Source organism: Plectropomus leopardus, chromosome 6 (genome assembly GCF_026936395.1).
Source record: "Plectropomus leopardus strain MGB_pleo_1.0 chromosome 6, ASM2693639v1, whole genome shotgun sequence".
NCBI classification, from domain to species: domain Eukaryota; kingdom Metazoa; phylum Chordata; class Actinopteri; order Perciformes; family Serranidae; genus Plectropomus; species Plectropomus leopardus.
Window position 1 is genome coordinate 1,089,719 of NC_142181.1, and position 27,500 is coordinate 1,117,218.

The 27,500-nt window shown below is 40.9% G+C and overlaps 1 protein-coding gene across 1 annotated transcript; it reads right to left on the reverse strand.

Moving 5' to 3' along the window:
• Nucleotides 1–5,732: 5,732 nt before the first annotated feature.
• gmnc (geminin coiled-coil domain containing) lies at nt 5,733–17,840 on the reverse strand. The gene is made up of 5 exons (XM_088078442.1): nt 16,888–17,840; nt 15,182–15,319; nt 12,336–12,421; nt 11,526–11,642; nt 5,733–10,436 (listed from the first exon to the last, which is right to left on the reverse strand). Exons 2-5 carry the CDS (start codon nt 15,255–15,257, stop codon nt 9,456–9,458), a joined length of 1,260 nt encoding a protein of 419 aa, XP_087934568.1. The 5' UTR covers nt 15,258–15,319; nt 16,888–17,840; the 3' UTR covers nt 5,733–9,455.
• Between the last annotated feature and the right edge of the window lie 9,660 nt (nt 17,841–27,500).

Below are 27,500 nucleotides of genomic sequence, written 5' to 3' on the forward strand. Positions count from 1 at the left end.
CTTAGAACACGCGACTGCTGTTATTTGATCCTCTTAAAAAGAAAACATCACCCGCCACTCGCCGCTGTTCCTGTTCTTTATTATGAGGTTTTGTTTTCGGCTCTTTGTGTGATTTTCTGCTCCGTTTTCTTCACGTTCTGCTCAGATTTCTCGAATCACACAACAAGAACACAAAACAATGAGGAGAGGCGACGCGCGGCTGCAGACAGGATGTTAGAAACACTGATGAGTCAGAGCCGGACTGAGCTGAGACAACGATGTTATTTAATTTATGTAAATTCATTTTAAAAATGCACCAAAAAAGGGCTCTCAGCAACATGGCGAGAAGTGTCCTGCAAATTTAAAACTTTAGTAAGGGAAAATTTACATGATATAAAAATAGAACATTTATAATTATTAAAATTAAAGCACTTTACAGGTTATTCCCTTGCTTGTTTGCTTGTTTTTTTAGGATTTTTTTCTCAGCCTTTTACTGATTTCTTGGCTGATTATTTTTAGGAATTTTTCTTGTAACTTTCATTAATTTCATGCTGACTTTTAGGATTTTTCCTTGTAACCTTTATGATGTTTTTGCAAATATTTTTTGAGGAATTTTTCTTGTAACTTTTACTTATTTTGTTATTGATTATATAGGGGATTTTTCCTTTTGCTAATTTCTTTCTATTTTTTAAAGGAATTTCTCTTGTAATATTTCATAATTTATTGCAAATTCTTTGTAGGATTTCTTTGTAACTTTGATTAATTTCTCGCTATTTTTAGGACACTTTCTTGTAACTTTTAGTAATTTCTTGCTGAATTTTTAATTTTTAGGGACAATATTCTGGTGACTTCGCTCACAACTGAAGAACTTCAACAGGAAGTTCCTCATCAGCTGCAGCCTTTTTAAAAAGGCCTCAAACACACCTCGTATTAGATAACAGGTCTCTGAGTTCACATCAGTCTTCATATCAGTGACATTCAGTGTGAGTGTGTGTGTGTGTGTGTGTGTGTGTGTGTGCAGGCACTCATTGGGTTAATTGTTGAGCAGGAGACTGCAGCAGTTAGTATGTTGGTATAAAGTTACTCATCTTCACACAGAACGCCATAAAGACTTAAACATTAAACATGCAGACGCACACACACACACACACACACACACACACACACACACACACACACACACACACACACACACACACACACACACACACACACACACACACACACACACACACACACACACACACACACACACACACACACACACACACACACACACACACACACACACACACACACACACACACACACACACACACACACACACACACACACACACACACACACACACACACACACACACACACACACACACACACACACACACACACACACACACACACACACACACACACACACACACACACACACACACACACACACACACACACACACACACACACACTCACACTCACTCACACACACACACACACAAACACACACACTCACACACACACTCACATACACACACACACACACACACTCACACTCACACAAACACACACACACACACACACACTCACACTCACACACACACACACACACACACACACACACACTCACACTCACACACACACACACACACACACACACACACACACAGTTCCAGATAAACGGAGAGCAGCTTTTTCACTCCTTACTTCAGGTTCGGGTCCGTGACCTCGGGTGTTTCTGTTTCGGGGTCCTTGACACGAAAAAAGGTTGAGAGCCACTGAGCGTCGTTACCATAGAAACGCTGCAGGATGTTTTGTACCCGCAGTCATCTGTGCGTGTGACCGTTTCTAACGTCATCACGGCGTTAAGCAGGCGTCACGAGCGCCGATCATCCGGGACGAGTGACGAGATCAGATGAGAAAAACTTTATTGTTATTGTTGTTATTTACATTCTTCAGAAGCAAAATGATATCAAAGCCGTACGATCAATAAAGATCAATAAAAAACAATCAATAAACAATATAAATAAACAATAAACAAGACGCAAAACTCAACGGTTAGAAATATTTAAACCTTTTGTTGGCTCTCTTATTTTTTGTGGTCGATTTGTGTCTCTTTTGGTCGTTTCGTGTCTGTTTGTGGAGGTTTTGTTATATATATGTTTTTTCTGTAACACAATATATATAATAATATAATACTGTAAAATTATAGTTATAAATGAAGTATTTCTGTACATTTTTTCCTATTTTTTTGATTGCCACAATTCACTAATGTCTTTCAATTTGTGGGACAGACAAAAAAAAAATAACCACAAGGAAATAAACTGGAAAAAAAATGCTTAAAAATTACTATAACATTATTTTAAATATCAAATATATTTATATAAAGTCAAACTATTAATAATTTCAGTCCTAATCTTGATATTTTTAAATGTCCTTTAAAGTAATGTTTACTTCTAAAACACAAATTATTAAATGAACTACAGTTACAAATAAGTATCTGCTGCCATGAAACACAGTTATGATTTGAAGCATCGTCGTGTCGTCGTGCGCAGCTGCGTGTTGCATTTTTTGTCCAAAATTACGATAAAATAAGTCTTAACCAAAATGATCCAAAACTGACAAACGTCAATTTAATTTTTAGTTTTAAAACGATTTTTAGAGAGTCGACATCGAGGCGGCTCACAGAATCTGAAGCTCTGAGGTCACATGTTTGCTGATGAAATGCACCATGGGAGTTGTAGTTGAGCTCTCTGGTTCATTTTTTTTTCGTGTAGCTTTTAAGTTTTTGTTTTCGGACACAGTCGTGATTTTGTGTTTTTGTGTTGATTCAGGAGAGAATCGTGATTCTGTAGGAAAAACTTGTCCTGCGTTACGTCTCTTTGTGTCTCTAACTTCTGTGTGTGTGTGTGTGTGTCTGTGTCTGTGTCTGTGTCTGAATGCACATTAACCGTCTCTCCTCTGTGCGCTCGGTGTTCTCCCTCACTGATCAGAGGTCAAAGGTCAGCGGCGTCCACACACTTATACATGACGCATTACCCAAAACCAATTAGAGTGAAGACACGGCGGACACTCGGTCAATCTGTAACTCTGTGTGTGTGTGTGTGTGTGTGTGTGTGTGTGTGTGTGTGTGTGTGTGTGTGTCTTTGAGGCTCCCCTCATCAATCAGCTGATTACTGTTAGAGAATAATCGATGAGAGCTGCTGTGGAAATACAGTTCTGTTTCGGTTTTTTTTGGACGCACAGAGGTGTCCATTAATAGCGTCCATCATACCACTGATTTAAAAATTCTGTTAACCCTTTCCCCACCGGGGCTGCCAACTCCCATGCATCTGCCGTATATTGATATTTAGGGTTAGGACGGAAGTCGGTTAAAAAAAGTAACTCAATGAAAGTAGAAAATCATATAAATGTAAATGTAGCTTGACTCTGGAAACTGCAGAGCGATAGGAGTGTGTGATATTAAAGGGTTAATGAGGAGCACCTGTTCTGCACATTTATCCAAAAAAAAAAAAAGAGACTGTGGCAGACGGGGTTACGTGATGGGGGCAGGGTTTAGGACGGTGGGGGTGCGGCGGCTCATTAAGGGTTAATGTCGGTTAATGTGCTCTCTGGGAGCGTGCTGCGGTCTGAATCTGTGCTGTTAATGTTACACCTCCACCTGACCGACAGCTGCTGGCTCCGCCCACTTCCCAGGATCCTCCTGGTTCTGACCTTTGACCCCCTCACCGCCGATAGCAATTATTAGTAATCAAGGAGACCGATAATCGATATTTGGAGCTGATACACTTTTGCAATTAAAGTAAAATCTTAATGTCAAAATTTAGGAAAAAAACCCTCCAAATGTTATTTATATGCCGTTAACCCTTTAAAACCCGGAGCCACATCTCTGTTTTTGTGTTCAGACGCTTTTTACACGTATTCAAACCTTCAAACTTTGAGTAAAATGGTGCAATTTCTCCTAGAAAAACACGAAAAAAGGAAATGAAAAACATGGTGAGAAATGCTGCACAAAGAGCAAGAAAGTTGTTGATTTAGAAAAATATTTATTTTAAAAAGCTGGGGTAAAAAATATATATTTATAATTACCATAATGACATGTTAAAGGCTATGTTATGGAAATAACATTTTAAGCACATTTTCAAGTCTTGTTTGCCTTGTTTGTTTTGTTGTTTTGTTTTTTTGTTTTTGGGGTCACTTTGCTCAGGTTTCAAAGGGTTAAAGCATCTTGTGTTGAATAAAATTTAAAAAGTTAACGTTCTCTATAAACATCAAAAAATCTTTTTTTTTTAAAGCACCATTGTGAGGGCGCTTTATTGTCTTCACAATTGATTGTTTCCTATCTGTGAAAAGAAGGAATGAAAAGGAGTAGTAGGTTGGTTTTTTTAAAAACTTTTTTATTCTTTTTTTAAATAATTGGATTTATTTATTTTTTAAATTTTCAGGAAATTTTCTTTATTTTAAACAAAATTTTCTTTATTTTAATTTTCTTTATTTTAAAGCACTTCTTCCAGCTCATTTCCTTTTTTCTTTTTCTTTTTTTTTTTTTTTTTTTACCTTTTTTTCAAGTAATTTTCTTGTGCAGCTGCATTTAAACATTATGGAGAATTTTGATATAAACACATTTATTTCTATGTGTGGGAAGTTTGATTGTTTTTTTAAATCATAATAATAATGACACCAAAAATGTTTTAAAAATTACCTAAATATTTTTCTTTACAAATGATCATTTTATAAAATGAATTACCAAAATGTTGCAAAAAATAAAATTAAAAAATGCATTAAATTAACTGCCAAAATGGTTTTTGTAAAACTTGCCCCCCAAAAAATGAAAGACAATAAAAAATTGCTTAAATGTTTAAACGACGTCAAGGCTTTGCTGTTGGGCCCCGAACATGTGGACTCACTGACGTAGACTAAGTTCCTGTTCAGGGAGGTGAGATTTTTGGGTCTCCCTCCAGCTCCGCTACACAAAGTACTTCAGTGAGTACTTTCTGTACAGTAGAAGTATCGTGTGACTGCAGGAGACTCGTAAAGTTGAGCTCGGCCTCGCCCGCAGGAGAAAAGCGGAAATGTGCGGCGCCTCTCTGGGAGAGAACCTGCTCATTACCTGCTGCTTGTTTTGAGGTGAGTCAAGCTGTCTTTCTCCGCGAGAACGTGGCGGTGAGGCCGTTCCCCGATCAGCCGGCGGCAGATTGGGTTTCAGCCGGCCGGCCTCTTTAGCGACTCCTCCCCCTGGCCGACGGCGAGGAGCCTGTGATCCGGAGCGGCCCTCCGTTCACATTCCTGCCAGACTCCGGGGCCTCGCCGCCCTGAAAGAGCCTCCAATCTGTCGGACATCTGCAGCCCGCGTTACCTTGTCATTAGACAGAGACCGCTCGCTCGGCCCGCCACGGACACCGCTCGCTCACAACTTTCCCTCGGCCCCGGCTCGCTCTCAGGGGACCCGGGGCAGGGCCGGGACCCGGTGTTTGGATCCCCCGGGGAGAAGAAACCCCTCCATCTTTACCTGTGGGGGGCGGGTCAGGGTGGATGAGGAGGTGGGGGGGTCTCCGGGAGCTGGCCGCCTCCTTTTGTTCTGAGGAGAGAGGGAGCTGAGGGCGAGCGGGAGGACGGTCAGACTGGTTTAACTGGTAACTGAGCTAAAGACTGGGGGGGGGCAGAGACCGCCGAACCGCAGCGCCGAGACAAACTTCAACGAGTCCCGATTTACTGAGACGAGCCTGAACGAGACACGTTTAACAGAAACACAACAAAAAGTCAAAACGTTTTTTTTTTCTGAAAAAAGGAAATGAGCTGAAAAAAAAGCTTAAACACGAATAAAAAAGGCAAGGCAGCTTTATTCGTATGGAACATTTCATACAACAGGACAATAACATAAAAACATATAAAGAGACAATTTATAATAGAAGAGACCAGATATACGAGGAAAATCGTAACCAAATGATTTTTAAAAAATCACAGGAAAAATAGCAAAAGTGCAGACAAGAGGTGCAACGATAAAAAGATCATTTAAAATGATTAAAAATCAGTTTGTAGTCATTAGCAGGTGGAGTCTGCGATGCAAAACAGGAACATTTTTGGCTTTAAAGTGTGTCGAACGTCGTCCTGGAGGTTATTCCAGGTTTCAGCTGCATGATAACAAGAACATTAGCCCAAAACTTGTAAATTAATACATTTAAAAAACAAAAAAGGGCTTAAAATTACAATGATTCTGTAACATAATCTTAAATAATGTAATTCTGATCATAATAAGTATTGCTTTCCCCGTAGCTCTTTTCCTGTTTTCCATCGCTTCTGGAGAAATATTTAGGATTGCCACAGTTTACTGTTTTCTTTTAATTTGTGTAACATTTCTTGCCAAGTCGGTCATTTTCTTTTTTTTCTTGTGTTTTTGCAAAAATCAATAAACTGAGGTTTAAAGGGCCAAAAAAGAGAAAAGCGTCTGAATGTAGCACAAGAAAACTGACGGTGATCCAGGTTTCAAAGGGTTAAACAACCTGAAGACTTTGATATCAGCATTTATTTATTTTTATGCAAGGGAAGTTTGAGGACAGCCCTGTCCTGTTGGGGCCACTCTGTCCCCTCAGTCTTAACCTTTAATAAACCATATATGTAAATAATATGTAATATTTAAAATAATGTTACAGTTGTCGGAATTTTTAAGCACTTTTTCCAGTTTACTCCCTTTTGTTTTTTTTTTACTTTTTACTGACCAACTTCACAAGAAATTCCTAACAAACTGAAAGAAATTAGTAAATTATATAATATATATATATATATATATATAAACATCCTCAAATCCGAGAAAAATCCTAAACTCCTAGAAATGCTCTAAAATCCTAAAAATGTCCTGAAATCTTAGAAAAATCCTACAATCTCAGAAACATCCTAAAATCATTAAAATACCCTCAAATAATAGAAATGTCCTAAAATCTGAGGAACTTCCTAAAATCCTGAAATGCCCTAAAATTACAGAAATGTCCTAAAATGCCAGAAACATGTATGGGCTGCTCCGCCTGGCCCCTGGACTCCTGACATTTTGCAAAAGTGGCCCCTAAACAGAACGAGTTGAGTCTCGCTGTAATGCATGCTGTCTGTTGACAACTAGAATTTGTTTAAAATATGTTTTTAATAAGAGGCAGAAATCACCTATGGCACCAAATACTAATCATTTCCTAAAATATTCCGTCATGCAATACAACACCTGCTCGAAGCTGACTAAAGAAAACACGATTTATGTCTTTAATGTTTAAAATTCAGGCAAACAAAAATCTGTATGTTTCAGAAGAAAATGTGGTCGGTTAAATTCTGACAAAAAAAGGAAAACCCACAAAATAAGACAGTTACCATCATTAATCCCAAATTATATTTGGCAGAACACATGATGTAAAAGTGACTCGGAGACAAAGTTTGTCAAACAAACAGAGACGACTCAGACGTGTCTGTCAATCAGCTGTTTTTTTGTGTCCATCCACAGTTTTTTCATTCTGTACACGTTCATACAAAATCATTACAGCACATTCAGGTGCTCTCCAAAAAATTATACGATTGTGAAAAAGTTCAGTATTTTCCATCAGGTATTTTAGAAAGTGAGAATGTAATATTAGATACACACAACCCAAAACTGACCCTCCATGTCACACCACAGTGATGCAGTAATTCATAGTAAAGGAGCCACAACCAAGTACTGTTTTTATAAATGAACATACTTATCATGTTTTGAATGAGCTGAGGAATTATTCTAATAAATTGAGATACTGGATTTCTGATTTTCATGAGCTGTAAGCCATAATCATCAAAATTAAAACAAAAAAAGACTTAAATATTTAAATTTGTGAGTGACGAGTATAAAATACATGGCAGTTTTCCTTTTTGACTTAAACAATGACGAACTTTTTCACAATATTGTATTTTTCTGAGATGCAGCTGTAAACGGCCTGTTACACGTGACATTTAACACGTTAAGTTAAATGAAAAAGTCACATAAACACAAACACATTAACACGATAAGGACACGATATTTTCAGATAAGTGCTGTTAAAAAAAAAAGCATGAAAGGTGAAAACTTTTCACTTCTGGAGTGCGAACATTTCAGCACACAATTTTCCCTGAATGTGACTTTAATGCGCTAAAATCAGCTGTTGTCGTTCAGAGGCAGTTATCACTTTGTGGCTCGTTTTTTGGGTTTTATTGTGAGAATATGACGAAGTGGCACAAACATTTTAGCTGATGTTTTTCTGTGGCAGTTTTTACAGACAAACTAAATGAAAAAAACTCAACATAAAGACGTTTTAGGCAGTTCTGTTAATTTTCAATGTTACGCTCAAAAGTTAATCGGCTACATTTCAAAAATTTTAACGCCCAAAAGTCGGCTGTCAGTGTAAATATTAAAACCAGCTGGTTAGTGTCGTGGTAGCACAGTTTAACAATTTAACATTCCTCTAAACTTTTGAACGAGTTTAGCAACGTTGAAAAAGAAAAACGCAGCTTTTTTTTCAAAAGTGTGTTTGAGATTCGTATTGATGTCAAGATCAGCAAACAAAAGGCAAATTCATCAGAGGAGCCAGTAATTCAGCGATACTTTAGAAATGACAGGCGGCCAGGGGCCAGTCACCGCAGCCCCATGTTTCTACAATTTTAGGACATTTAGAGGGTTCTAGGACATCTGTACGATTTAAGTATTTTTCCAGAATTTTAGGACATTTCTCAAATTTTAGCATGTTTCTCAGATTGTTGGACATTTCTAGGATTTTAGGATGTTTCCAGGAATACAGGAAAATTTTAGGATTTTTCAAGGGTTTTCGAACGATTTGATAATATTTTGAAATATTAGGACGTTTCTCAGATTTTAGGACTTTTCGAAGGTTTGAGGACATTTCTGGGATTTTAGGATATGGTTCTTCTGTTAATAGGGACTGGAAGATTTTAAGATGTTTCTCAGATTTAAGAATGTTTCTAGGATTTTAGGACATTTCTCAGATTTTAAGACGTTTGAAGTATTTTAGGACATCAGCGTCTCAGCTGTGTCCTCTGTCGGGGGTGTGGGGGATACTCCTCTGGCTCTTTTTTTGATCAACAAGCTCCATTTTGATGCTGTTTTATGTCTCTGACACCTTATGGAGACTAAAAGGACAAAAACTATTCACAGAGTCAATCACTTTATTTTTATTTTATGTTTGGGGGGCCACCCGGCACCCTATCAGGGGCCAGATTTGGCCTGTGGGCCATAAGTTGAGTATTTTATTAAACATTATCATATCATGGTCTTTGAGTTCAGATTATCTGTCCTTAGGAAGTTTTGCCCAAAGGGTTTTTTAAGGACTTTGTTTTGCTGCTTCTTGCTTTGTCCTCTATAATCAGGACGTCTTTGAGGGTTCAGAAAAAAGTCCAACAAGTCAGCAACAATTTGAACATGGACTTAAAGTCCCGAAAGTTTGGCTCACGCTTAACAACATGAAATCCGGCGCTATCCTGAGCTGCCTACGGTCCTTGTCTTGGCACCCAGGTGAAGCTCCATCGTCCCCCTGTGTCCTTTCTGACGAAGGCTTGTCCCTGAGGGAAGCTGTGGGTCTTGACGCTGTTGGACGGGCTGAGGGACATACTGAACGCCAAATCTGTCCGAGGTGTTTTAGGCGTGGCAGGAGATCCAGTTGACGGACTTGTTGGACTGCCGCTGTGGATAGGTGTCCATAGCTGGTTCATGGCAGGACTTGAAGACAAGATGGGGGAGAAGGGGACTCTCTCTCCTGGTGGACTGAACTGGTCCTGTGATGGTGTCAGTGGAGACCAGTAAGGCGGAAGTTTTGGTGGATGTCCCTCCAGAGTTGGGACTTGACTGGAGGCGGTGATGAAGCAGATCTCTGGTGACGGGTTGAACGGTGGTTCGTCTGCTGGTGGTGGAGATTTGAAGGCAGTTAAAGAGTTAATCGCAGCTTCAGGAGCTTCATACAGTCCCGTCAGTCCACTGGCAGTTAAGTCAGAGCGTTGACTCGGAGACGTTGTGCAGCTCTGAGGTGACTTGGCAGGAGTGTGACAGTTTGCTTCTCGGCATTGGGCAGGACTGAACCTATAATCAGCTGGTGGTGTCGAACTTTGGCGGTAGTTTTGGACAGACGAAGGCGTTGAGGTGGCAAGTGGCGAGCTGAACGAGGAGCTGAGAGAGTATTCGGAGGTGACTGAAGCTTCATCGGCTAAACTGCTGAGGCTGTATCCAGTTAAGGAGTCATTGGACGTGTCAATGGTGTCTCGGTCCTTCAGTCCCAGCGTTCGTAGGACCCAGAGGTCCAGGTTTGGTTCAGAGGACGTCTCGGAGGACTCGGAGCAGAACTCGGCAGTGAGGTTCCTGCAGACTCTCTTGCTGGCCTGCTGGGAGGTCATGAGCTGAGGACGGCGGTTCAGGAAAGGTCCGTCATCAACGTGCAGCAGGTTTCTCTTCAGCTTCCTCCCGTCAGAGGTCAGCTTCTGCAGGACAGAACAAAGAGTTTACACCTTACGAGTCCATTGACCAGCCTATAGATCCCCACTGTGAAAGCTGAGTACCTCAAAGTTTAATGTCATAAATTTAAGGTATGGGTCCCCAGCATTAGGAACCTGCCTGATGCTAACTTGCACATTTTTGGGAATTTGCATAAATTTGCATCATGTCTTATATTTCAGTATTTCAGCCACTGCTTGGCCAGTTTGGACATCATCTGGGCGGTTTTGAGGATGAAATATCTGAAAATATCCCTGAGGGAGTTTCCTCAAATTTGGCACAAATATCAGCTCAGACTCAAAAATGAACTGATTTTGTTGGTCATACATCAAAGGTCAAGGTCACTGTGACTGTCTCATTCTTATGAATACGATATCTCAAGAACACTTTGATGAAATTTCGTCCAACTTGGCACAAACGTTCGAATAGACTCAAGAATTAACAATTTGGATTTTGATGGTCAAAGGTCACTGTGACCTTGCATCCGTCTCATTTTTGTGAATGCAATATCTAAAGATGGTCTTGAGGAGATTTCTTAAAAATGTAGCCCAAACGGTCACTTGGACTCAAGAATGAACAAATCAAATTTTGTGGTCAAAGGTCAATATCTCGCATTCTCAAGAATATCTCGAGGGAGTTTCATCAAATTTGGCACAAACGTTTTAGTAGACTAAAAGATGAATTGATTAGATTTTGATGGTCAAAGGTCACTTTGACCTGGCACCTCTATCAGTTTTGTGGACGCAGTATCTTGAGATGGCGTAGAGGGAGTTTCCTTGCTGTAAACGTCCACTTGGACTCAAGAATTAATTGATTAGAATCTGGTGGTCAAAGGTCAAGGTGACCTTATAAATCATGTTTTTGGACATAACTCAAGAATTCGTACGCTCAGATTTCACACAAATGTCTCAGAGGATATAACGATGAAGTTGCGTTGTTGCATCCACGTTTTCACAGACATGGACGGAGACTAACTGTGAGCTGACTGATGCGTGGCGGCATGCTGCTGTGCTGCTGTATTTTTAGTTTTTAGTCAGTCTTTTGGTGCGTTAACGGTGATGAAACACTGAACGGACCTTTGCCTTTTGCTCCAGGTTTCTCACAAAAGAAGAGTTGAGGAACTCTCTGAGTTTGTTGTTCTCGTCCTGCAGTCGGGCCAGCTCCTCTTCCCTCTGCAGCAGAGTGTCCTGCAGCTGGAAAAAAGATGAAATACATGCAGTATTTATGCTAAAGTCCAAATATACAAGACTCCAGCTTTTTACAGGAATAAATAATCACTTTTCAAGGAAAATCAACCATTTTTTCTCAACTTTTTCTTGAGTAACTGTTAAATTCAATCAATCAACCAAAACACTTATTTTGCAAAAATTAAGTAGCGCAAAGAGCTTTACATAGAAATAGATTAATGGAGAAAAAAAAAGAATATATGACTTCATCCCCAAACCCCACAATCCAAGCTCAAGGTTAGAAAATGAGTCATAAACTCAGCAAAAAAACCCCCAAAAAAACAGGTACTGACAAACAGAGGAAACGCTATCCTAAATTCCTAATGAAGAAACACTGAAGGTAAGGTTAAAATGTAAAATAAAAGATAAAAGATAACTCAGTAAAATATACTAAAATAAGTCAATAAACACTAAAAGATAAAAACAGTAAAATATGATATACTTAGATAGTAAAACACTAAAAGATAAATCAGTAAAAAATGATAATATTAGATAGTAACACGCCAAACGATAATTCCACCTAAAATAGAATAAGATAACATAAATTAATAAAACAGACTAAGAGGATAAAATAAAATTCTGTTAAAAATATGAAAAATAATATGAATAACAAATGAAATTTAAAGTGGTAAACAGGTGTTGTGGTTTAGTGTTTAGTACCTGTTTGTTTCTCTGGAGGTGAGGAGAGATCTGCTCAGTCCACATCAGACCAGCAGGAGGACAGCTGTTAAAAACACACGGAGACTCTGACGGACAGACGGACAGAGACAGTACTGTTATTTTTAAATTTGTAATCTCTTTTTGATTATATAGTGCTTGTTTATTCAGAGTTTCCCTGGACTGGACTGAAAATTGGGAGAAATGTTGGGATGTTTTATCATTTATTGCACCACACTCTTGGAGTGCAGAGTGTACTGTTGGCACAGACGGAGCAGTTGAACGTCAGACGCGGTGAAAGTGAAACTGAAGCTGAAGCGTTCTGCAGCAGCTGCTCCTCATCCATTGATCTGATCCGATCAGCTTTGATCAGATCGACAGATCAATTATCCACCCGGCCAGTAGACACGCAAAAACTTCTGAATTTAGAGAGGGGACACAGGCATTTAACCCTTTGAAACCTGGAGCGACATCTCCTTTCTTGTGCTGCTCTCAGACACCTTTAACAGTTTTAAGTATTTAAACCTTTGTGAGTAAAGTGGCGTGATTTCTTTCAAAAATATGGGAAAAAAGGCAACGAGCAACTTGGTAAGAAATGTACCACATTTAGATTTAGAAATATATATATATATATGTGTATATATATATATATATATATATATATATATATATATATATATATATGTGTATATATATAAACCTAGAGAGATAAGCTGGTGGGAAACAATATAATTATCATAATTACATATTTAACGTTATGGTGAAAAATATTATAATTTTAAGCACAAGTCACTTGCTGGTTTTAAACTTTATTTTTAGATGTTCAGTTTATTTTGTTTTTGATTGATTTTAAGATGTTTTGTAGGATTTTTGGAAATTTTTAGGGTCTTATTTAGGACCTCTGTCGGGGGTGTGGGGGATCCTCCTCTGGCTCTTTTTTTGATCATCAAGCTCTATTTTGATGCTGTTTTATGTCTCTGACACCTTATGGGGACTAAAAGAACAAAAACTATTCACAGAGTCCATCACTTTATTTTTATTATGGATTAAAAACTGGCTGCAGGGCCACCGGGCACCCTATCAGGGGCCAGATTGGGCCCGTGGGCCATAAGTTGAGTATCAGTGCTATACTGCATAAAAAGCCACAAAATTGAGCTTTTTTTTTTAAAAAAAAATTTTTGGATAAAAACATGAAACATTTCTGTTCATAAATAATAACTGAGCCTGATATTATCTTTTATTTTTGTTGATTTTTGTATTCTAATATTTAATTCATGTGATGATTTTCCTAACAACACGTATTGTAATCTTAATCATTCTAACCTTTTATATGTAAAATATTGATTTTTAAAGTAGTGGAGTGGAAGTAAAAGTTATTGAAGAATAGTAAATATTCAAGTATAGTTCACGTTTATGAAAATATTTAGATGTTAAACTGCAGTAAATGTACTTATTCTTGTGCTTCCCACTGTTAGAGATGAGCTGCGTGTCACTTCAGTGCAGTCAGAGTTTTTGGGAGCATCTGGTGGTCGCCAGATGAACTCCAGTTTGTGATTTTTTTAGCAGCAGCTCGGTTCTTCCTGAGCAGAAACTCCCTCTGATTAAATCTCACATCGATGATGAATCGAACGCTCCCAGCGAGGAGACGTGGAGGAAATTAAAAGATGGATCTTAATGTATAAACTGTGGCGGATTTTTTCCATCGAGACGGATCCGCTGGCGTGGAACCTACCGGAGCGTTTGGTTACCCAGAGTTCACCGAGAAAAGCGGGAAACTCTTGTGTTTGATGAATGAGGCGACGCGGCGCAGAGTCCCACTCTGCTGAATGTGGCATTTAGAGAAAAGTAGAAACAATCGCTCATTCGGCAGAGAGAGGCTGCGTTCACACGCTCAGATCGGATCGACCGGGAGGAGGACAGTCCAACATACAAGTTGCTGCAACCGGTTTCACAGACTGTGCTTTCAGCAACTTTTGAGCCCTCAAATGCAGGTGTTTTTCAGCGACCCAAAGCTGTTGTTTCAGCCCTTTTTAGCCTCAAAATGTAGGTGTTTTTTGAGCAACTTCTCAGTCTTTTCCAGCTCTTTTTAGCACCACATCTGAATGTTTTTAGTGTTTTTTAGCCTCCAAAGGTGGGTGTATTTCAACAACCTGTGGCTGTGTTTTCCAGCACTTTTTAACCCTCAAATGTGTGTGTTTTTTAGAGTCATGGCTGTTTTTCCAGCAGCTTTTTGACAAATGCATGAATTTTTCATCCCACATGATGTGTTCAAGGACCATTAGAAATTTGAAAATGCAACAATAATTTCTGTCTTTACAGATTGTGGCTGTGATAAATTGTTATTTCAGCACTTTTTATTTGGGCAAGTTTTACTTTGTCAGGCCTGTGGGTTCAGAGGGCAGGTTATCTTTAAAAACTACCAACAATTTTTAAAGAAAACAAAATCACCAAAAATTCTCAAAGAAAAAAAAGTCACCAAAATGTTTTAAAGAAAAAAACAAATCCAAAGAATTAAAGAGCAAAAAAGCAAAGTAAAAATAAAAACAAAACAAAACAAAATCAACAAAAAAAATTACAGGAAAAAAGGCAAAAAATTTGAAAGAAAGGGAAAATCAGCAAAAATGTTTAAAGAAAAACATATCACCAAAAATTTTAAAGGACACAAAACAAAGGAACAATTAAAAAAAAAACCTAAAAAGAAAATCAGAGAACACTGAAAGATATAAAAAGTGGCTCCATTTTGCTGTTGGTACTTTTTATTTGTTAAGGAGTATTTTTATTCTTAAATAGAGTATTTCTTCACCTCTGGTTAAATCTAATATTAGTTTTAAACTGCTGAACAGACTCACCCCAAACTGACGACTTCTCTCCAAGGTCGTCGAGGTCACAGGGGTCAGGGGCCCAAACAGAGGCCAACGTTTCCATGGAAACGTCAACAGTGTCACGGCCAAGGTGGTGATGATGAAGAGGAGGAGGAGAGGGATTCCCTACAGAGAGAGAGAGTTTGTGTGTGAATGAAGAGAAGGGAGGGTGTGTGTGTGTGTGTGTGTGTGTGTGTGTGTGTGTGTGTGTGTGTGTGTGTGTGCGCGCGTGCGTGTGCGTGTGCGTGTGCATGTGCACGCGCTGAGCAGTGCCAGCTGACTGTGTGTTGATATGGTGATGATCAACACTTGAGTTACTTTTTTTTTCTCTCAAAACAGTTACCACACAATGTGGCCAAAAGTATGTGGACACCCCAATATTAACCCCCTGTGTGATAGAGATGCCGTGTCCACTCATGTTGCTATAACGGCCGAGTTCTTTCTGAGCTCACTAAATAACACCACTGGTCAGCGTTTTCAGCGCCAAAAGCAACCTTTTGCAGTGATGTGTTGTGCTGATGGTGGTCGAGAGTTGGACTTTCACTCAGGAGCCGGCTGTTCTCTTCCCGTAAGAATCTTGAGCCAAATCATGATTTTTTATTGCAGAAGGAACTAAACATAAATACGAGGTGTTTAGACGTTTATTTTGAAAATACTGTATGCATCTAACAAGAAGAAAGTGTACATTTTCTGTAAAAACTCAAGTTTATTTTGAAAATTCACAATGCATTTAACAGGCGTAAACTGACAGGCATCACTGAACCTCAGCAACAGACACAGCAGGACGCCAAACGAGTCACATTTAGGTGTGAACAACGCTTAAGTGGCGATATTTGACGAGTGGGGAAGAGAATCTGTCGTTTCCTCGGATAAATAAAGTACAGTCCCTAAGAGGATCACCACCCCCACACAAAAAAAGAAAAACACAACAGACAGTGTGCCCATTGATGAAAAATTTCAAAACAAAAAAGAACCTTAAGTTTCGATAAATCACCAAAAATTCTAAAGAAAAAATTCTAAACCTGTGAGTTTTTTTGTTTTTTTTTTTAAATATATATTAATTTTTTGTAGACGTGATAGACACTGATTAAGCTGCATTATTTGTATTTGACTGGAGGAGAATGTGTTGTTTCCTCAGATCAATGAAGTACAGTCCTTAAGAAGACAAAAAAACTAGACGGAAAACCGACTCTAAATTGACTCTTCATAATTAGAATTTTCAGATAAATAAAAACCATTCAAATCATTAAAAGCAACGATAGAAAATCAGAATAAGGTTTTTAGCTTTTATCATTATTTTACATTATATTGCGGATAAATCAGTAAAATTAGAAGGGCGGTTTATGTGGAGAAAAAAACCTCAGAGAATAACGGGTTAACGCACGCGCTCATGTTTGACGCGATATGAGTCAATAACTTCTGATCAGGTCGGGCCGAAAAATTAACCTTTAACAGAAAGCGACGAAATAATTGAACTTAAATGATATTATAACTTGATAATTGTCCATTTATCATTCGAAGTTTTCCTGCAGGATTGAATGAAGTTTTCTGTCGCGTTTCACCTGTTCACCTGTTCGCTCCCGCCAAACTCCAAAAAAACCTCCAAACATCAACAGACTGACCCAAACTGCCCGCGTGCACATCAGTCATTCATCGTCTGTTTTTAGCTGAGACATAAACTCTCGTGAACTCACCGAGGATGCGCTGAAGTGATCCGTTTCTGTTCTGCACGCGCTGCGTCAGGCTGTGCGTAAAAGCGCGCAGCAGGAGTTCAGCAAAAGAAAAAAAAAGCGCGAGAAAAACAAAAAAAAGCGGTTAAAAAACAAACAGAAAGAAAAACACACAGTTTGTTTCCTGCGCGTGAATCCAAAATGTAAAAATAAAATATCCAGACAAGAGAGTCAGGAGAGGTGAGAGCGTCCTGACGCACCGCGGAGGACCCAGAGCCGACTGAGAGCGGACACAGACAAGTGTGTGTGTGTGTGTGTGTGTGTGTGTGTGTGTGTGTGTGTGTGTGTGTGTGTGTGTGTGTGTGTGTCCAATCAGCTGGTTGGACGGAGCTCGTGACGCTATTTTAGCTGGGTGTGACGTCATTCTGTCAGGTAGAGGAACCGGATCAGGATTAATGTCAAATTTGGTGAATATATGTCCCTTAAGAATAAAAACAAAATAAAAAACAATTACAAAAAATAAAAAAAAAACAAATTGCTAAAATGTAGAAAGAAAAAAAGAAAGTTTTAATGGAAAAATCATAATTTGAAATACTTTTTATAGAAAACAAAATTGCCAAAACGTTTTATTGAAAAAACGATTTGCCCAAAAACACATTACAGACATAAACTGCAAAAAAAAAAATAGGGGGTTGCATGTTTTATTTAAAAATATTATCAATTTTTTTTTTTTGTTGCTCTTTTTGCTCGTGTCTTGTGTCTTTTTGTCCGCTGCAGTGTAGAACTAGTACATAAAAAGTATAAATTAATACTGATAGGTAAAGTAATCAGGATACCAATCATCCTGTTTGTCCACAGTATTAGAGTATTATTACTCGGGAATTTTAGATTTTTCACCAAGATTTGCCTGACAAGACAAGCTGAGGGGAAAAAAACTTGTCTGTCACGCGCGCACACACACACACATGCATGAACGCACGCACAGACACACACACGCATGCACACACACACACACACACACACACACACACACACACACCTCTGGGTTAAAGTGTAATCTGACAGCAGGTCAGTTAAACTGCAGCAACAATTAGGAATCTAATTCACAAACTGACATACCAACAAGATAACACATTAACAGAGAGGAGAAGAGAGGAAAGAGGAGAGGAGAGAAGAGAGGAGGAGAGGAGAGAAGAGAGGAGGAGGAGGAGAGGGAGGATAGAGGAGGAGAGGAGAAGAGAGGAAAGAGGAGAAGAGAGAAGAGAGGAGGAGAGGAGAGAGGAGGAGAGGAGAGAAGAGAGGAGGAGGAGAGAGGAGGAGAGGAGAGAAGAGAGGAGGAGGAGAGAGGAGGAGAGGAGAGAGGAGGAGAGGGAGGATAGAGGAGGAGAGGAGAAGAGAGGAAAGAGGAGAGGAGATAGGAGAGGAGGAGAGGAGAGAGCAGGAGAGGAGGAGAGGATATATCTGCTCCATATTAACACACAGATATAACGTATGTTTTGCACTGCAGAAACGTACTTTGTTAATATTTTTGTTCGTCGTTGAAGCCGCCTGTCAGGGAAATAAACATCCCATAATTTGTGATGTTCGCCTCTGTGCGTGGCCGCTGAGGTTCGGTCTAACGAGCCGCCGGTCGAGGTCGCGGCAGACGTTTGTTCAGCTCCTGCTGAGCCAGAAGTCTGCCTCCTCCCGACCTTTAAATCTGACTTTCCTCATTAGCTTTTGTGTGGGTGAAGCGTTGGTGCGGGGGGTTAATCACCTCCGCCGCCCGCTCTGCTGCACGCCAAATAGCAGCAGTGTGAACGCCACGGCAGCAGCAGACATGTGGAGGCTGCAGGACACGGGGAGCTGACCGCCGGGCTGCTGGTTTAAATCCGGAGTAGCAGAGATGAGGCGTCACTGTCGTCCATCTTTGCTGTTGTGGACGTGACATTAAACTGCAGAAAACACTCGATTATTTTCTGTTTTTAGAAGAACAGGCGCTAACTGTGTGTGGTGTTAAACACATTTTTAGGATTCGTTTGGAGGATTTTAGGGTATTTCTCTGATTTTTGCTGGTTTCAAGGATTTTAGGATGTTTCTCAGAATGAAGGACCTTTCTACGATTTTATGCACTTTGCTGATACTAAAAGGACAGAATCAATCCACAGTATCAATCACTTTATTTTTATTGTCAATTAGAAAATGGTTGGGGGGCCACCAGGCACCCAATCAGGGGCCAGATTTGGCCTGTGAGCTGTACGTTGAGTATTCCTTACCTACAGATTACTGGTCAAAAAATCATTATCAGACCATGAATAAGGGGCCTAAAATTGATCCTTGTGCAACACCATATTGGTAAAGAAAGGTGTAAGTGGTGCGTGTGTGTGTGTGTGTTTGGCAGGGGGTGTGTATGGGAGTGTCGGTCAGCAGGTCGTCCTCTCAGCTCCTCTTTGAAGTGTCTCTGTTGTTGCCAGGCAACCCGTTGAGCTCTCATTTGTAGCCAGTAGATGAGAAACAACCTCTGCCAATTAAACCGAGCCTCCGGGTTGCCGTAGTAGTTAACCCAAAAACCCGAGTGGCGGTGGGCAGCAGGTCAGAGGATTACTGACCCTCTGTTGCCTCGAGTTTTATCAGCCAGCTGGTTTAATTTAGTCTGTGCTGAGGTGCCTTTGAGCCAGGCACTGAAGCTCCCAGCACTCAGGGGCTCCATGCAAAGCCTATATTCAAGTTTTAAAAACTAGTATAAAAAATAGTATAGTTCTTTCAATTATATATTTAAAAATATATTCCAAAATAAAAAGATATACATACACATATTTTTATTATTATTTTTTTAGCAATTTCCTATTATCTTTTTTGTTGTTTTGTTTTGCTTGTTTTTTTGATCATTTTCTTGTAGCTTTTTTTTTACAAATTTCTTAGTAATTTTTGGGCAGTTTGGGCAATTTCTTGTTGAGTTGATCATTGCCTTCTTCCATGATTTAAAAAAGCATTTAAACACCTGTGAAAACAACACTCAAGGCACCAGACTTGGGTGTTTTTTGGTGACCCACCGCTCTTTTACAGATGGCTACATGCTGGGATAGTGCCATACAAAGCATGCATTTTAAGCTGGAACATTTCCCTAACCATATTCATTTTTGTGCCGAAACCCTAAAAATTACTGTTAAAGCTTTTTGTGGGTTTTTTAATCCCTCCCAGCTAATTGTCAGTTCATTTTATTCTTACCTTTATTTTATGTATTATTTTTTGTCATTTTTTGCCAAGTTGCTCATTCATTTCCTCAGTTTTCAGAGGTTTAAATGCTTGTTAAAGACATCTGAGTGCAGAATAAGTGATATCAGTCCAGGTGTTGAGGGGTTAACACATGAGGGTCAGAGGTGGTTTAGGAGTTGTTACGTGTTTAAGGTGTTTGAAGGTGCTGTGGTTGTTAACGTCTGAGGGTGTCTGGGTATTTTGTAATTGGTGGCTTTGAGGTGCTGATGTAAGTGAGCGTGTTTGGCTGTTTAAAGACCAGTGAAGTCAGATTAAGCAGAGGCATTGGTGGGAGGGGCTCCCAGCGTGTGTGTGTGTGTGTGTGTGTGTGTGTGTGTGTGTGTGTGTGTGTGTGTGTGTGTGTGTGTGTGTGTGTGTGTGTGTGTGTGTGTGTGTGTGTGTGTGTGTGTGGACGTCCAGTAGCGAGCAGCCTGCCGGCAGTCGGGCAGCCGCCACTGTTGTCCAACAAATCCTGCCGTCCGTCCCCCTGTTATTAGGATCCCAGCAGGGAGGAGGCGTAAGAAGGGGGCCGGCAGGGTTTAACATCTGTCCCACTGAACCTGAGTTAGACCACCAGGTAGCCCACCTGTAGCCCCCTAACCCGCTCTGCGCTGCCCTACTGAGGGCTAATGAGCTGCTGTTTGTTTAATGTCTGGCACCATTAACTCTCACTTTATCTCTGTTCACACCTGCGCACAGGTTAATACCGACCGCTGTGCACCAATGATGCAGCTGATCAGGACGTCCGGTGACAGCGAGGTGCAGCGTCAGGCCTGTGCGACTTTATCTGAATATTCTGTGTAAATTATTTTGAAATTATGATTGAAGTTTTGTTTTGCAAACCTGTTTAATAAAAGTGAGTATGATATTAATAAAAATGTTTTTAAAAATTACCCAAATGTTTTTCTTTAAAAATTTTAATTTTATAAAATAAATTAACAAAATGTTACAAAAAATAAAATGTTGGTTTTTTTTGTGGAAAAAAAAAACTAACAAAACAAACAAACAAATAAATTAAAGAATAAAAAATTGCCAAAATGTTCTCTTCAAAAATTGCCCAACATTTTAAGGAAAAAACAAAAAAAATAACATTAATCATGATAGGATATGTATGAAACATACAAATGTTTGTAGTTTGCAGAAAACGCACAATGACATTTTCTTCTGGCGACTCTTCTGAACGTGGGACAGACAGGACTGAATACATAGTGCACAGGTGTGTGTCTGTGTGTGTGTGTGTGTGTGTGTGTGTGTGTGTGTGTGTGTGTGTGTGTGTGTGTGTTAACCTGCCTAGTTAATCCTGAGTGTTTGTCCCCCGCTGAGATGAGCTAAAGACAACAGGCTGGAACGCCTGACTTCTGCACAGGAGGTCACTGTGCACACACACACACACACACACACACACACACACACACACCTGTGTGCTGTGAATTCGGTCCCACACACACACACATTAACTACCCCCCTCAAAACCCAAACATGGACACACGGGACATGTACTCCCCTCTAACACACACACAGAATCATGCCTCGTGCTGCTAAGCTTCCTTTCCGTCCACAATGGCGACCTGCTGAGAGCGCGGGGCCAATTAAAGCCCCGAGAGAGAAAACACCTCCAGGCCTCTAACCTCGCTAACCCGGACCTCCGATCACCGACTGAGGGACAAACCAGCTGGTTCTCATGCTGCAGACAGAAAGACATAAACATATATTCTCATTTTTTATGGCTGTAAAATCTGGAAAAGTTCACTCCAAAACACTACAAGTTTTACAGTATATAGTACTCACTGAGGGCCGACTGATATTGGATTTTAAGGCCCAAACTTATCAGTACTTAGTGAGACCGATGACCGGTATTTGGAACAGATGTCTCTCGAAATGTAGAATGTTAGAATATAACAAACTCCAACACAAAACTTTATTTAAATGCCTTCAGTAGTGAACAGTCAAAACCATTTAAGATTATGTCAGTAAGAAGTTCTGATTTTCTGAGTTTTCTGAAGAAGTTCTGAGTTTCGATTATTTTTCGATGAATTGCCCAGCACTACTCCTTAAAAAAATATTGTTCTCATTCTTACATTTTATTACAACTTGGCCACGGGTCCGGACAGGACGACGTTTTGGTCCACCAGTTGGTGATGCCTGGCTTACAGGTACATGTGATGAATCAGTGGTAATGACGCTGTTAATAACCACCTCCGTGTGTACTGGTTGCGCGCAATGACGGGTGATTTGTTGTTAAACCTTGCAGGAGGAACGGACTGTCGGACATGATCTCGCTGGAGCAGGCTGTGGGACATGTCCGCGCTGGAGCAGGCTGTGGGACATGTCCGCGCTGGAGCAGGCTGTGGGACATGATCATGCTGGAGCAGGCTGTGGGACACATTGGCACGCTGGAGGAGGCTGTGGGACATGTCCATGCTGGAGCAGGCTGTGGGACATGATCATGCTGGAGCAGGCTGTGGGACATGATCATGCTGGAGCAGGCTGTGGGACATGTCCGCGCTGGAGCAGGCTGTGGGACATGATCATGCTGGAGCAGGCTGTGGGACATGTCCGCGCTGGAGCAGGCTGTGGGACATGTCCATGCTGGAGCAGGCTGTGGGACACATTGGTACGCTGGAGGAGGCTGTGGGACATGTCCATGCTGGAGCAGGCTGTGGGACATGATCATGCTGGAGCGGGCTGTGGGACATGTCCGTGCTGGAGCAGGCTGTGGGACATGTCCATGCTGGAGCAGGCTGTGGGACACATTGGTACGCTGGAGGAGGCTGTGGGACATGATCATGCTGGAGCGGGCTGTGGGACATGATCACGCTGGAGCGGGCTGTGGGACATGTCCGTGCTGGAGCAGGCTGTGGGACATGTCCATGCTGGAGCAGGCTGTGGGACATGTCAGCACTGGAGCAGGCTGTGGGACATGATCACGCTGGAGCGGGCTGTGGGACACATTGGCACGCTGGAGGAGGCTGTGGGACATGATCATGCTGGAGCGGGCTGTGGGACATGTCCGTGCTGGAGCAGGCTGTGGGACATGATCATGCTGGAGCGGGCTGTGGGACATGATCACGCTGGAGCGGGCTGTGGGACATGTCCGTGCTGGAGCAGGCTGTGGGACATGTCCATGCTGGAGCAGGCTGTGGGACATGTCAGCACTGGAGCAGGCTGTGGGACATGTCCATGCTGGAGCGGGCTGTGGGACATGTTCATGCTGGAGCGGGCTGTGGGACATGTCCGTGCTGGAGCTGTGGGACATGTGGGACAGCGGGCTGTGGGACATATTGGACTGCGGGGTGTTGGACATGTCCGCGCTGGAGTGGGCTGTTGGACATGTAGCCTAATGAAGATGGTTTACAGCAGAGGTAATCAAGTAATTATTATCATTTATTAAACTTTCCAGCATTATATAAAAATGAAAAGCTCCATCTTAAACAAACTTCAGGTAAATTGAAGCACATTGTGCTGATAATAGGCCAACCTCTCCTGACTGCAGGACTCTGACTTCAGCTTCTGTCAAACTTCTGTGCTATTAATCATTTTACTCAGGAATTAAAAACGTTTGAGTCGGCCTACTTCTCCTATAGCTGCCAACAGCCTGCCGACATTCACAGTTAGAGAAAGGCTGAAAATAAGCTCATGTGCTTGTGGCCCCGGGCCCCCAAATCTAACACAGAGTAGTCTGTAGAAGTCTAAAGAAGTCTCTTTCCACCTCTGCAAATGTAGCTGTTACAATGCTGTGGCTGTCAAACACTCAGCTGTTCTAGAGTCAAAGTCGTTCACTGCATTTGGTTCTTTCTGGAAGTTATTTCGCAATTTATATCGTTATTGTTTTGTTGCCCAGCCCTACGCTCTGCTTTTGACAAACCCCAAGACCTGCTTTATTCATTCAAAGCTTGTTTTAAACACCTGAAAGACAAACTGTCTGCATGACGCAAAAGCACAAAACCTTAATGTTACTACTCCAATCCATGCATTCAGTGGAGATCACTTTCACACAGTTCAGTTTAGAGCATAGATTATGCTGTAAAAATCATGTTGAACTAACAGCAGCATGCACAGCAACTCAAGAGGGAAATATCTGTTAAATATCTGAAAACTGTCAAGTCAAGATTGTGTTTGAATTTTATTCAGTGTTGTTTTCATGTTTCTAAGTGCATTTAACGGTCACGACGTTATCTTTTCACCTTCATCTCTGCAAAAACCTGTAATGTTACATTTGGCGACAACATTAAACCACTGCCAGTTAAGTAATGAGATTATGTTCACAGTGAGTGACAGCTAATGACACGTTACTAAAACCTTTAACAGTCGAGAGGAGTTGGGTGTCGCCGTGCAGCGTGCCTCCCTCCGTTCTCTCAACAATACACCGACACTCACCTGGTGACATCACCAGCTAGCTACCAGCCCTATCATTGGCTGCCTGTGGGGTCACAAGACACTCAGGAGAGGTCAGTGTGTGTGTGTGTGTGGGAGTGTGTGTGTGTGTGAGTGAGAGTGTGCCACCGCTGAAGCGTTGCAAATGTTTTTGTGTTTGGACAAAGCATTCTTTCAGGTTAGTGAAGTGTAAAGAAAGAGAGATTTGATATTTCCTCCTGCAAATGTGTGTGTGTGTGTGTGTGTGTGTGTGTGTGTGTGTGTGTTAGACCTGTCTCAGATGTATAAATTGTTTTACACAGTTGTAATGTGAAGATATTGGGGTAAATATTTGCTGTTTTTGCTCTGAACGTTCAGCCAAACTCCAATCTAAAAACACTTAAAGAAACTTGCTGCTTTCCAGCAGAACCATCCTGCGTGATCTTTGACCTTTGACCTGTGTTTATGTATTTTTCATTTGATGATCTCCAATGATCCATTCATTTTTATTAACACTCGCACCCACATTAGGCGCCTAAAAAGCTGCTGAAAAGACAGGGATGACTCAGAAGAAGACAGCCGATTTCAGTGGCACTATCCCCACTGGAAAAACAGCGGCGTCACAACAAATTAACCTACGTTTGGTGCCTAAAACTGCTGGAAACAAGTGATGGTCTGCTACAAAACACCAGCGGTCGATGCTTGAAAAACAGCTGGAAACACAGTGTTGACTCAAGAAAAAAGCGACTGCTTTTCATTGCAATTTTTCTGTTGGAAATGCACCAAAGGGTCACTACTTGACACCTGCATTTGGTGTCTAAAAGCTGCAGGAAACAGTGATGACTCAGTAAAACAAAAACGGCTTTTTGTTGCTACTAAACACCCATGATTGGTGCCTAAAACCTTCTGGAAAACACAGTCACGTGTCGTTGCAAAACTCACATGTACAGTGCCTAAAAAGCTACTTGAAACATAGTAACGACTCAGTGTGTGTCCACGTCACCTTTTAGTACCTCTTAGTACCCGGCCGGCTGTTTTTGGAACCCCAGGAGAGCAGGTACTAAAAAGGTAGTACAAGGTACCAAGTACTTTTTTCTAATGGAGTAGAGTACTATCCCCACTGGGAACACAGCGATGTATCACTCCAAATCTACCCACTTGTGGTGCCTAAAAAGCTGCTAAACACAAGGATGACTCGGTAAAAGACAACTGCTTTTAGTGGCACTGTACTTGCTACAAAAACAGCGATGGGTTGCTGCAAATCACCAACTCTTGGTGCTTGCAAAGCTGCTTGAAACTGGAAAAACAGTGACAGGCTGCAACAATACACCCACGCTTTGTGCCTAAAACGCTGCGAGAAACACAAGGATGATTTACTGACACTGTACCTGCTGCAAAAACAGTGATGGGTCACTACAAAACACCAATGCTCAGTGCCTAAGAAGGTGCTGCAAAGGCAGCAATATGCAGCTATAAAATACCGACATTCTGTGCCTAAAAAGCAGCTTAAAACGCAGAGATGGTCTGCTACAAAACACTATTTGGTGCCAGAAAAACTGCCGGAAACACAGTGATGATTCAGTAAAAAGGAACTGCTTTTGATGGCAGTATTCATAGTGGAAATGCACCAACCAGTCACCACTAAACACCCACATTTGGTGGCTAAAAGCTGCTGGAAAAACAGTGACAGTTTTCTACAAAACACCCTCATTTATTGCCTGAAAAAGAGCAATGTGCCCCCAGAAATCACCCATTTTTGCCTCGGTGAAAGCTACTACTTTTATTACTGCTGCTTACTACTAACAGCTCCTGCTTTTAGGACTACAGACCGTGAATGCCTTTGAGCAAGGCACTGACTGAAACCATGTCCTCAGGAACAAGTGGAGCAGCAGGTTGAAGTCTCGGACTGACTGACTGACTGCTTGTTCCCTCAGCAGGTTCCCTCAACTCCACAAACTAATCCGGTTTAATCCCAACAGGAATCCAGCAAACTAACGCCTCTAAATCTAAAATCTGATCACACAACTTTTCATTACTTCCATATTAGAGCTCTGCTGTAAGACGGCTCGATTTAACACAGCGGTTAATGTCCCCAAAACAGCCCAAAATATCTCGGTGTGGGAGTGTGTGCATGCACTAATGACCTTTCAGTCATTATAACAGGAGAAAGTCCTGAGAGCGCCCCCTACAGGCTGCAGCGCGTGAATATGGCAGAACAGACTCACAGCGTTTCACTTTCTCAGATTGTAGGAAGTTCCTTTAATTTGGGGATTTTACTAGAATTTCAGAGCATTTCTAGGATTTGGGAATATTTCTAGGATTTTAGGATGTTTCTTGGATATTTTGAATTTTGTATCAGATTTTAGGGCATTTCTAGGATTTTAGGAAGCTTTTTGGACATTCAGGATGCTAATTGATTTCTGAACATACCTGCGATCTTTGGAAGTACCTCTGGTTTTAGGACGTTTCTTGGATTTTAGCTCATTTCTAGGATTTTGGGATGTTTCCGGGACTTTTAGGAAGTTTCTCTGATTTCAGGACATTTCAAGCATTTTAGGACATCTCTTGGATTTTAGCTCACATATAGCATTTTAGGATATTTGTAAGATTTTAGGACATTTATTGGATTTTGGGACATTTTTAGTATTTTAGGACATCAGTGTCTCAGCTGTGTCCTCTGTCGGGGGTGTGGGGGATCCTCCTCTGGCTCTTTTTTGATCAACAAGCTCTATGTTGATGCTGTTTTATGTCTCTGACACCTTATGAAGACTAAAGAACAAAAACGATTCAGAGTCACTTTATTTTTATTGTACATTAGAAAATGATTTGGGGGCCACCAGGGGCCCTATTGGCGGCCATATTGGGCCCACAGTCCACAAGTTGAGTATCACTGATTTAAAGCTCGTTCCAAACTCCTGATTTTCTTCATTTATTCTCTGCCGTTTTTTTCTGTATTAATACTTTATGCAGATACTCAGTAAATGTGCTGTAAAACCAAAAAAGGTTGATAAATGAAGCTTAAAATTCCCTTTTTTAAATTCTGTTGCTTT